This window comes from Rhinolophus hipposideros (genome assembly GCF_964194185.1).
Source record: "Rhinolophus hipposideros genome assembly, chromosome: 8".
NCBI lineage: Eukaryota > Metazoa > Chordata > Mammalia > Chiroptera > Rhinolophidae > Rhinolophus > Rhinolophus hipposideros.
Genome location: NC_138054.1, coordinates 87,384,058 through 87,396,217, shown reverse-complemented (window position 1 = coordinate 87,396,217; position 12,160 = coordinate 87,384,058). Strand labels below are relative to the sequence as shown.

At 46.5% G+C, this 12,160-nt stretch overlaps 1 protein-coding gene across 7 annotated transcripts in view; it reads left to right on the top strand.

Annotated features, from left to right (window-relative positions):
* Positions 1-632: 632 nt before the first annotated feature.
* VPS13D (vacuolar protein sorting 13 homolog D) overlaps positions 633-12,160 on the top strand; it is a 229,268-nt gene continuing 217,740 nt past the window's right edge. For all 7 annotated transcript variants that reach the window (XM_081057697.1, XM_081057696.1, XM_081057695.1 and 4 more), the window contains exons 1-4: positions 633-743; positions 3,513-3,685; positions 9,120-9,197; positions 11,910-12,100. In XM_081057697.1, the coding sequence (XP_080913823.1) occupies positions 3,589-3,685; positions 9,120-9,197; positions 11,910-12,100 (366 nt within the window). In that variant the 5' untranslated portion in view covers positions 633-743; positions 3,513-3,588. The remainder of the gene's footprint in view (positions 744-3,512; positions 3,686-9,119; positions 9,198-11,909; positions 12,101-12,160) is intronic.

Sequence of the window (12,160 nt, the reverse complement as noted above, 5' to 3'; positions counted from 1 at the left end):
ACCCCCCAACATATCTCATTAACATATTTTTTTCTGTTGGCTATAGGTTGAGATGATAATATTCAGGATATGTTGGATTAAATAAAATATATTATTAATTTCACTATTTTTTTTCCCTTTTTAAAAAAATGTCCCAACTCGGTAAATTTGAAATCACGTGGCTTGCATTATATTGCTATTGGACAGCAGTGGTCTAGGGGGAAAGCATCCTAAGTAGAGAGAAGGTCAAATGAAAGGTCCTGCCGCGGGAAGTGAAGGGTGCTGGGGCAGAGCGGGCCAGGGAAACAAGTGGCAGAAACAGGAATGGACCAAATCCAGTGGGACCTTGGTATCAGCTTGGAAAAGAGGTGGGTATTAAGTATAGCGGAGAGGCCGTCGGAAGCAGGGAAGTGGCATGGTCCGAATTATGTTTGAACAGACGCCGGTGGCTGCTCAGCGCAGAGCTGACTCGGGGCGGGCCAGACGGAAGGCAGGGCGACTTAGAAGGAAGAACACCGGGTTCCGACACTGTCAGCGCCAGGCCCCCCGGTGGCCCGCGCTGCGCTCGCCTGCAGGAGCGGCCGCCGGCGCCAGGGGGCGCCTCCTCGATGACTCGGCGCTCGGCTGGCCAGGCGCCGGCGCGTCGCCGGCTCGATTGGTTGGGTCGCAGCGGCCGGAGCGCCGCTGGCAGCGCCATTGAGCAGCGGCGGGGAGGAAGCAGCGCGCAGCACCGGGCGAGGGCGGGCGGCCCGAGACACCGACAGGTACCGGCTGGCACCGGGCGCTGCCGGCGGGGGCAGCGCGGGGCGCCGCAGGGTGGGCGCGGGGCGGCTGCCGGCCGCTCGGGCTCCGCCTGAGACCCGCGTCGGGCCCGCCCGCGGGGAGCGCGGCGCCGGGAGCCCGGGACGCCGGTGTCCGGAGCCGTGAGCGTGCGAGGCGCCCTGCCTGCGAGCGCCCCGGGCTGGGCTGTCCCGGCTCCCGGCGTCCGCGTCCGGGGAGTCCGCGCCCCCTCGGGAGCCGGCACCGGGGGTGGGGTCGGCCCGCTTCCCTCCCGACCCGGCCTCCGTGCGGGCCCTGCCCGCTCCCGCGGCTCCGGCTCCGGTCGGGTCCTCGCGGGCTTCACCTCCCCTTCCGGCCTTTGAGGTCGCGCTCAGCGACGGCACCCCGGGCCCCAGACCCGCTTTCACCCCGCGCCTCCCGGGTGGTGTCGTGGTCGGGCCCCCTAGGTGTGGGACGCCGGCGCCGTTCCCTCCGGGCTCTATGTGGGGGGGGCCGGCGCCCCCCCGGAGCGGAGCTCTGGGTTCTGAGGGCAGGGGGGCTGCAGGGGCCTGGTCTCCGGGCATTCCCGTCCTGGGGGCCCCGGCCCGGCCCCCGCCCGCCCCCCGCCTCCAGGCTGCCGGGAGCCGTCGCCGGTCCTTCCTGCTCGGCGCTCGCCGCCCCTTGAGGGAGGGGCCTGGCTCAAGGTCATGCCCGCCTCGGCCGCCCGAGGGCCGAGCACTGATCCCCAGTGTCACCTGCCGCGCCGGGTAGGGGAGGCCCGCGGGGGGTTCGTGCGGGCAGCTGCCGGGAAACCCCGGTGAGCCACAGTGCGAGCGCTGGGACCCTGTCCGGTCTGGCGGCCCTTCCGGACTCCGGCCCCTTAGGAGGAAACGCGGAGTGGCCTCCAGCCTGGTCCGGATGCTTAGCGGAGCTGACGCTTCCCGGCGTGGGCCTCCGTTGACTGACCGGCACGTTTTCCAGGGCTTCTCGCCCCGTCTTTTAAGCTGCGCTCGTCACTCTCCCACTTGGGGGTGAGCAGAGTGGGGCCTGATCTTGTGCTGGGACAGCGTTCGTGGTTGGTGCTTTAGAGAGAGTTTGATGGCGTTCAGGGCTGAAAGCAATGGCAGTCACTTCAAAAATAAAGAGTACTCTGACTTTGGCGCTTGGCCTAACTGTATTTGGAGTCTGCCTAGTAAGACGAGATCGGTGAGCTTCACATTTTGTTTTCACAGATTTACTTGTTTAAAGTTAAAATAAAGGGTGTTTTTTTTTGTTGTTTTGTTTTTTTTTTTTACCAGACTTGAAACATTTCTTATTTTTAAAAATTTGTTCTTGGCATCTCTTTAAGTAAATGCGCCCAATACTCTTTAGCAGATTCCTGGTTTTATACAAAATGGAGCTTTAAAAAAAAAAAAAAATCTTTGGAAAGAAGTTAGTATTTAACTAAATGCTGTCTTACTTATTTAGTTTTATCGTCATGGTTGACAAATAAAAGTTAATCTCATCTGGAAGTGCAAGACACTGTTGGCAAATAGTTGATCTTCCTTGGAGGTTGAGTTAATTCTCACAGGGCCTTGTGTTTTGGGTCTTGGTTGGGTGTGGCAGCCGCTCAGTCGGGATAAGCGTATCTTCTGGCACTAAGATGAATCATTGGAGGAGGGGCACAGTGCTTGGAAAGGATCTTGAAAGGGCTGGTTCCAAGTGGGACGCCTGCCATAGCGAATCTGGTGTCCTGCATGGTGCGCTGGTGTCTGACGTGCTTGGCTCAGAGCAAGATTTGGAGCTCACTTCTAACTGGGACCTACTAGCTGAGGGACCTCGGGACCCATTTAAACGTTTGTGTCTCAAGTTCCCTTATGTTAGCTTTTTGTAATGCTAAAAGTAATCAGGATATTTTTTTTGTCACGCTGACAGACACCAGTATTGTAATGGGCAGCCGTAATTAAGTACTGAATGTGAATGCTCTACCTGGAACCAGAGGATTTCTGGTGTTTGTGATTACGGACTAATACAGTTCATGGTATCAGCATCCTCTAGTGCCCAGGTACCAGTAATAGTAGAGCTCCAGGACATAAAAGAACAGTCATAAACCACTGCCTTCTCCTTTCCATTTATATTATTGTACAAATGATTTCGATGAACAAACTTGCAAAACTGAATTAGGGAAGTCTTAAAGAGGATCATTGCAGAATATGAAGTTCATTGATACAGTCTCTTAGGGCATTTTTGCTTCAATCTAGGACAGAGTTGTTTAGGCATGGGTTCCTGTCCCTTCACTGGAAACAGAAGTGGGTTCTTTCCTTATCTCGACTGGGCTAGATAATTCTTTGCTGTGGGGAGCTAGCTTGCGCATTGTAGGATGTTTAGCAACTTCCATAATCTCTACCCACAAGATACCAGGAGTAACTTCCCAGTCATGATAAATTGTCTCTAGACTGCCAGGTAACACCTGGATGAGAACCTGATCAGGGCAATCTAGTTCCAAGGTGAGTCACTAAAAGCAAACAGCTTAATGACCAGTTACATTGAAAAGTTAAGCAACTTTGGGTTGTCTGTAATGTTTGGTGAAGTTATGTGACTGTTCTTTGTAGCCTCATTAAAATGTAGATGAATTGGTTTGATCCTCCATTTACTGTCAGGGCATCTTACAGTGCTTCTCACCCCATCTTAAATTTGTGCTTTTCATTCGTCTACCTTCAGGGAAGGAAGAGTAGGAAATCAGCTTACAAAATCATCTGGTTTTTCTGTTGATTTCCTTTTTTTTTCTTTCATAGATTCTTCAGTGACCATGAGAGAGAAAAATAAAGAATGATCCATGATTTTTAAACACCTTGTCTTGAGGATATAGTCATGTTGGAAGGGCTTGTAGCCTGGGTTCTCAATACCTATCTGGGGAAGTACGTCAATAATCTGAACACTGACCAGCTCTCTGTTGCGCTTCTGAAAGGTGAGTACGTATATCTCTTTTTGGTAAAGTATGGCTTTGCAGATGGCATTTCTATTTTTTATATTCTTTTGTTGTATTGAGAAATAAAACATTTCCCTGGATGGCTCTGCACTAAAAGGAAATAGGTTCTCCCATATGACGCCAGTTATTACAGGGTAACTTAAGTATGTAGCTGTATTGCTGTAGATTTTAGGGACCTATTAAATATGTGTATAAAAGATGAAGCTGCTGGTGGCTGCTTTACCCTAATTAACTTTTTAGCTTTATGAAGCAGTCATGATGGAGTGACAATGGCATTGGCTTTGGCTTCAACTCCTGTTGTGTTACTTATTAGCTATGCAAACAAGTCACTGAAATTTGGAGCCTCAGTTTCTTTAGGAAAAGAGGGTACTGTACATCTCCAGGGGTGCTGTAAGGATCAGATGGAGTGACGTTTGAAGCCCTTCTGCTGGCATATCATACACACCTGGTAGATGTTTTGAAGTTTGCTATTGTGAGGTCTTTGATGGAATTTCTCAGGTCTCGTCTCGCTTAGTAAGTAGTAAAGTACAGGAAGCTTGAGACATTTTAGCCCCCATAGGCTGATACTCGGTAAATGCAATCCAGTGATTTGGTGTGGGGATCGGAAAACTGCTTTTTTCTCCTTCTCCTTGTTTTAATTTAAGTTCTCTTTGCCTAACTCAAAATGGAACGCTTTAACAATTTGGAAAAAGGAAATAAAGCCAGTCTGCAAGCATGTAGAGTCACAGAAAGTAGGAAGGAGACCTCCAATATGGTGGAAACCTCAGCTTCCTGGAGCTTGAGTTTTGCCAAGGGGACCAGAACGGGTTAGTGGAGATAGCAGTGATACAGAGAGCAGTAGTCTAAGAATAGGGTTCCAGTGGTTTCGCTGTCGCCAGAAGTGTGGCTTTCTAGGTTTTTCTGACCCATCTACGTAAACCAAACCAGTAAAATGACTGTGGCAGCAGTAGGCCGTGGGGAACTATCATGGTCACCCGTCCCACTCCTGTCGTTCACTGGAAACAGAAGTAGGTTCTTTCCTAATCTCCTCCTCTTGCTTTTCCTCCTGTCCTTAGAAGGAAGCTGCTCAGTGCAAAGCGAAAGTGTCTAGTCTGTCAGGGAAGAGGATGTGTTCATAGTTCAATAGTCGTGTCAAGTTCTCCTCTTTGGTCATTTACTGAAGTTCTCGTACACACTGTGAGGCCAACCAAGTTGTACAGGGCAGGTACCAGGGCCCAGGAAGAGAACCAAACCACAGCCTTGCTAATAAAAGAGCTGGCTCTCAAGAGTGGAATAGTGAGAGGAGGTTTGCGGACAAAAAGAATAAGGAGAGATTTGTGGTACCTGATTTTATGGAGCCTATACCGGTAACAGATTTCTAATCTCAGCAATTTTGGACAGAATGTGTCTTGTAACCACAATGGCGTGTGTCTCTGATGCCTTAAACTGCTTTTCTATGCTTACTTCCTTAAACAGAAATTCTCTAGGGCTGATAACAAACCGGTGGTATTTGAGGACTGTTTCTCTGCAGAACAGAAAGATGCTTTTTCTTTCATAACCACTGTTAGTGTGGTGTGCCATCCTATGGGTCCAAAGCACACGGCGGTGCTTGGCCAGAAACGTGTTGGAGCGTCATGGTGTACCAAGAAGTTGTCACTGTTTATTGACCTTGATGACATAGTTCCAGTTAAGCAGTGTTTGGGGTGGAGGGTACTCGATAGGAATAAGAATGCTATTTCTTTTTTTTGTCCCCTTTTTCTGCCTCCCCCCCCACACCCCTGTTCGAGCCGTTGTTTCTCAGTCTGGTTGTGTAGGACACAGCTTCCTGGCCCAGGCTGGTGTTATGAGCCTTGCCCTACCCTCGGCTGAGGCAGTTGGTCGCTGGTCGTCGGTTGGCCGCTCACAGCAGCTCATGGCAGCTCTCGCCAGCGGCCAGCCGCTCATGATGACTGCCGGCCACTCAACGCTGGCCACCAGCCGCTCCTGGCAGCACACGGTAGCCCACGGCAGCACACAGCAGCTCACGCTGACCTCTGGCTGCACACGGCAGCCCAGCTCCAGGGAGAGCCGTTGTTCACAATCTTAGCTGTACAGGGTGCAGCTCACTGACCCACATGGGAATCGAATCGGCGTTAGGAGCACGGCGCTCCAACCACCTGAGCCACCGGGCCAGACCAAGGATGTTATTTCAATCTATCTGCAAATATTTACTGTTCTGCATGCTCTGGGAGATGCGAAGGAGACTGAAATAGTGGTCAAGAGTATGGGTTTTGTAGCCAGACTGGGTGTGAATCTGGTTCCTCCATTTGAATAACTTGGGCAAATTATTCAAATTCTTCATGTTTCCAGTCTCCATTTCTGTAAATTGGAGATATTACTAGCTCATAAGGTTCTGAGGACTAAACACATTAATGGAGGTTAAAGAACTTACAACTGTTCTTGGCACATAGTGGGTCCTCAGTCAATGATTGGCTGATGGGTAGGACTTGAAGGGTAGATTATACACGTGCTAAAAGTGCAAAAAGTGCTAAAATGCAAAGTGCAAAAAAGTGCTAAAAATGCAAAGTTAGCATATGAATAGTTGAAGAACAGAGATGGCACTGGTGTAAAATTTCAATCATTCAGTCATTCAACAAACACTCCCTGAGCACCGGCTTTGGGTAAGACTGTGTTATGGAGTGTTAAAAAAAGGGAGATAGTAGAAGATACTACGAGCTCAGGTGCAGGGTATAACCCTGGTTTCACTACTTACAAAGCTGTTTGTGAGCAAGTTGCTTAAGCTTCGTCTTCACCTCCTCTCCTTCTTGCCACCTGAGATCCTACAGATCGGACCTCTGGCATTTACCAGCTCTGTGAGTTTTACGCAGACTGGTTGTCCTCTAAGCCTCATTTTTCTCATCTCAAAATGGAGCCGAGAATTGTATTTCCTCATAACGCCGCGATTCAATGCGATGGTGCCTATGCGTGGCACAGTGAGATCTCACTGAGTGAGAGCTGTTACTGCTACTGCTGTTCCTTGCTCTTAAGAGCTAACTGTTACACTGTTGGGAAGACAGAAAGACGCAGTAATGCAAAGCAGTACATGTTAAAGTGTTACACTGGTGACGTGGGCGTAATGCAGCTCTGGGCAAAGGGCGGGAGCCATGAGGTCGCTTTCGAGTGGGTCTTATCTTAGCAGGATTGTGATGGGGGTGCAGATGGGTCACACAGTCCGGGCAGAAGGAAGCGGAGGCAGAAGGCTGAGAGCTTGCAGGGCGTGTTCAGGCCAGAAGGCAGCAGCTGCCAGTGCCATGTCAAGGAGTCTGAACTTGGGAGGTGGGCATGTCTGTAACTCAAAACTCAGATTTCTCTCCGTTTTCTTTTCGTAAGCTCTGAAAAGTTGGCCCTTTAACCTAGAGCCCATGGGACAGGATTCAGTAGTCATTAGTGATTACCTGAAAAAACAAACCAATCTCTATATTCACCCCTGTCCCAGAGACTAGATTTCTTGCTGATCTAAGATGAGGAATTTTTGGATGAGAGAGACATCCATGACTAAGCCTGCAAATTATCCACCTGGAAATAAATGAGCAACAAATCATTTATAAAATACTCAACTGCGCTGGTACTTTAGGGCCTGGCCCCCTGGAGGCACATTTCCCAGCAGGGCCAGTGGTGGGTGGGTGCGCATTTGAGTGGGTGGGGAGGTAGCCGAGCTTCTGTCTTGAACCACGGCTGCTGGTTCTGCCAGAGTTGTTTTTGTTTTGGCTGCGGTTTGTTCTCCTTCTCCACGTGTTTCCTCTCCTTTCCAGACCACCTCCTTCACTCTCTGTGCCTCAGCTTCTTTAATTTTTCATAGTGTGGATCGCCTACAATTCCTTCCACTTCTCTAAGCTGTACTGCAGCCAAGGAAACCTAGGGCTGTCTGCCTTTGTGACAGATACGGTGCTGGAAAATAGGGCAGATGATTCATATTGCAAATGTTGTTGCTCTTCTAGAGAAGAAGAAACGATACACTTTTCCTCCCTTTAAGTCAGTTTCACCTGAAAAGGAACCTGTTTCATGATTATTTTGTCCTTCGATCATTTTCTCCTCAAATGTGGAAATGGTTGTTCCCGGGCTCTCGGGGGCTAGTCACTCCTTTTGGTTAGTCTTAAGGTATGTGGCCTCCCATGTGGACAGAAGCTCTCACAAAAGTATGAAAAATAAGTTCACTGCATTTGCTCTGAGAGTTTGCTCAGAATCTGCCAAACTGCTAGATTTGAATCCTTCTTTAGAAGCCAATAACGCAGAAGTCTTGAACAGTCATTTAAAGGCAAGAATACTCCAGTTTCTTGCCTTAGTTTGTCTTTGGAGGAAAAGGCCTGCTTGCCGTTCCTCTGGGTCCTCTTACCAGTTAATGTTTGCCAGGTGTTCTTGAAAATGTGTACCTCAGACAGAGTTCAGGGGCCCAGAAATTGCCTTATGTGTGTGGTGCAAGCAGTTTTGTAAAACGATGGCCATCTCCCCAGCTCTTTGAGGATGAGAACCCTGCCTCCTTTTTTGTATTCCTAGTGGCCAGCACAGTACATGCAACAGGGTGGGGATTGGTGTCTCTGTGTGAATGGAGGACGTCCACAGCCGGGAGAGAGATCTAGCTGCATCCTCTCGACTGTTCCTGTAAACTGCTTTGGAGACATCCTATGCCCTTTTGGGTTTAAGTCATCGGGTCTGAAAAGGACCTTCAGTGGCAGTCCTGTTCATTCCTTTGCTTTCCTACGGGTTATTACACCTGCAAATGGAGATGCAGAAGCGAGCACAGCGGAGCTGGTCTGTCCAGAGGAGAGAGTGTAATTCCTTTTGCTGACCAACTTGATTTAACTCTTACCGGCTCTCAGCTGTGGAGTGCAGCATGCCCATCTCTGGGGGTGGGGGTGGGTGCGTAGGAGGAGCTTGTTAAAAATTGCAAATTTCTGTGTTTCAATCCCAGAGCTGTCTGGGCAGGGGCTCAGGCGCCTGCATTTCATCCCAGGCGATTCAGATGTTAATGGCCCTCTGGTCAATGTTCCACTAAACTAGGGGTCTGCAAACTGGCCGGCAGCCATATCCCAGCTGCAAGCTGAGAATGGCTTTTCCATTTTTAAAGGCCTGTGAAAAATAAAAACAAAAGGAGAATATACAACAGACCCCCGTAAAGCCTAAAATGTTCCTTATCTGGCTCATTACAGGAAAAGTTAGATCCCTGCCTAAAAGCTCTTCATCTGAGGGCAGACTTCAGCTGTTATTTACATGTCAGAGTGAGGTGGTCAGGAAATTAGTGTAGACAAAGCACATAGGCGGGTGGTAGTGCTTACTATGGCTTTTTATAGCCTGGGTCTAGATGTAGCACTTTCCCTTGAACCTTCAATGATTTGTACACAGTAGGTACCTTACTGCATTTGTGGGATGAACATTTTATGATGTTTTTATTTTTTAGGTGCTGTTGAATTAGAAAACTTGCCATTAAAGAAAGATGCCTTGAAAGAACTGGAATTACCATTTGAAGTCAAAGCTGGTACGTGGTACAAAGGAGACGGAGGCAGTTCTGAGTGTACATTGTTTGGGACTTGAGAACAGAGAGCCCTTGAGTTTGGGTCTCTTTGCCCAGGAAGAGGCAGGGTAGGAGGAGTAGAGATCCATCTTAAAGTGTGGCCGCTAGTATCAGGATGACCTTGGGGTGGTGGTGAGGAGATCAGGTGGCCCCCAGGCCTACTAAATCAGAATAGCCAAGCTGCACTTTTAACAAGCACCTTAGGTGATTCTTACGTTTGCTAAAGTGTGAGAACTTCTGTTCTAGAAATGGGGACTTCTTATTTTCAGGGAATTCATTATAAATATTAGAGAGAGTTTACTCTTTTGAATGAAAGTGGGCTCTGGAACAGTATGTCTGGGTTTATATTCTATTCTGTCATTTTCTGGCTGTGTGACCTTGGGTAAGTTCCCTAACCACTCTGTGTGCTTCCTCATCCTTAAGGTGGGATAATAATAGTACCTATGTCATAGGGTTGTTGAGAGGAATACCTGAGTTAATACATTAAAATTAGGACAATGTCTGCCACACTCAGTAGACGTTTGCAATTATATAGGAGTTCTGCACTCACTTGGATTGATAAGGAAGCAAGAATTGTGATGGAATAAAAATATTCTCTATTGAGTGACCACTTATAAAATTAGTACCCATTCAGGCACCCCTCATCATTCAACAATAGCATGTTGATGTCAGTCAGTCCTTTCCTTATTTTGGGGTGCTTGTATTACAGTAAAATGCAAGTAGAATGCAAATGAGTTGCTAGGTGAAATAGAATAAACATCTTGTAAAAGATTTAGGCTTTCTTGAAGCCAATTCAAGTGCTACTAAACTTCCAGAGTTGCAAGCAAAGGCACTGACAAATTCCAATCTGAAAGTAACTCTCAAGAATCATGACGCAAGAGTTATTGTATGAATATCAGATTAAGAGAAACTCTTGGGAAAAATTGATGAAGTTTTCTAGTATTTTTGCAAAAAAGATCGTTTTTATTCTTGTTCTACAAAAACTAAGTGAAACCTAGCAGAAGTTATATTTTGCAGTCATATAATTATCAGAATATTATGCATTCTCCCCCAATTAATTTTGGTTAGAATTGCAACTGTGCACTAATTATTGTTAAAATTGTTTATGTAATGTTATTAACCAATGTTATCGCAATACATTTAATAAAAAAATTGTTTGCTGTGAAAATTGGTATGTGGTTTCAGTTATATTATACATTTTATTAAGTATAAAAAACTTATTTTAATTTTTCTAGATAAAATTCAAATTAAAATGTTTTTTTTTGCAGTATTGTAAAATTTCTTAATTTGTTACTGGATTGCACAGTTGATCACTTTGTAATCTTTTTATTTATTGGGGTGACAATTGTTAGTAAAATTACATATATGTCAGGTGTACAATTCTGTATTACGCCATCTACAAATCCCATTGTGTGTTCACCACCCAGAGTCAGTTCTCCTTCCATCACCATATATTTGATCCCCCTTACCTGTCATCTCCCACCCTCACCCCCCTTACCCTCTGGTAACCACTAAACTATTGTCTGTGTCTGTGAGGTTTTGTTTCTCATTTGTTTGTCACTTTGTAATCTTTAAAGGTGCCGTGGTTAATGCTGCTCTTCTATCTTAAATGTAACAGATCAATGCGTCTTGAATTTTAGATCTTAGAGGGTAATGATCACACTCTGATAACGCGCTGCTTTCGGAGGGAGATTAGTTGGGTCCTGTGGATCTTTGAGAGCTCCTTTAGGATAATTCAGATGTTCTTATGCATTATTCCTTAGTGATGACTTGCCTCTAATTAATTGAATTTAAAGAAGACTGTTCTAGGAGGCTTGGCTAGAAATGGTGGAACTTAGGTAGTGAGTATCACAATTCTACCAGGCTCTTGAGCTTTCCCATCAGCCCACGTTCTCCTGAAGAATCAGGATTCTTTCTTGATAGAGTGCTGCTGCAACATTACCTACGCTTGGTCTGTTCAAGATTGGACATATTGTAAGTCTGATAGCTCCTAATAAGCACTTATCAGCCAGTCAGTTAATAATAAGCAGGAAATGAGTTTTGTGCCCCTGGGCTTGTGCAGGTCCCTGGGAAGACAGACACCCCAAGGAAATTTAAGATGTAGTCCAGCTGGGGAAGAGGTAGTTTCCAGGAGAGAGATGTCTCATTTGATACGGTAAAGTCACACTGAACTTTTTCCAGTTTCTAATTTGTTATACCTCATTCTTACATTTGTTTCACATGCACGAGAACCTGCTGCCTGTTTTCATAAATTAAAAAAAGAAGGTAAAAGTAATAATGCTCCTTCAAGAAAACTAGAAGAATATAGAGAAATAGAATTAAAAACGTGTATAGGCATTTAACAAGACTTCTTTTTTAAATTAAATTTATTGGGGTGACAATGGTTAGTAAAATCACATAGATTTCAAGTGTACAATTCTGTAATCCATCATCTGTATATGACATTGTATGCTCACCACTCAGAGTTAGTTCTCTTTCCATCATCATATCTTTGACCCCCTTTACCCTATTCTACCACTCCCCTTCCCTCTTACCCTCTGCTAACCACTAAACTGTTGTCTGTGTCTAAGAGTTTTTGTTTCTTTATTTGTTTGTCTTGTTTCTTTGTTGCTTTTAGTTTTGTATCCCACAGTATGAAATGAACCATGTGACTTAACAAGACTTTTCTTTTCCCAGGTTTCATTGGGAAAGTAACCCTTCAGATTCCCTTTTATCGCCCCCATGTGGACCCTTGGGTGATCTCCATCTCCAGCCTTCACTTAATTGGAGCCCCTGAAAAAATACAGGATTTTAATGATGAAAAAGAGAAGCTGTTGGAAAGGGAGCGCAAGAAAGTTCTGCTTCAAGCCCTAGAGGAAAAATGGAAGGCAAGGCTGAAATCCTTTGTCCATAAGAGCAGAGTAGTGAGACTCTTGAAGGGAGAAGAG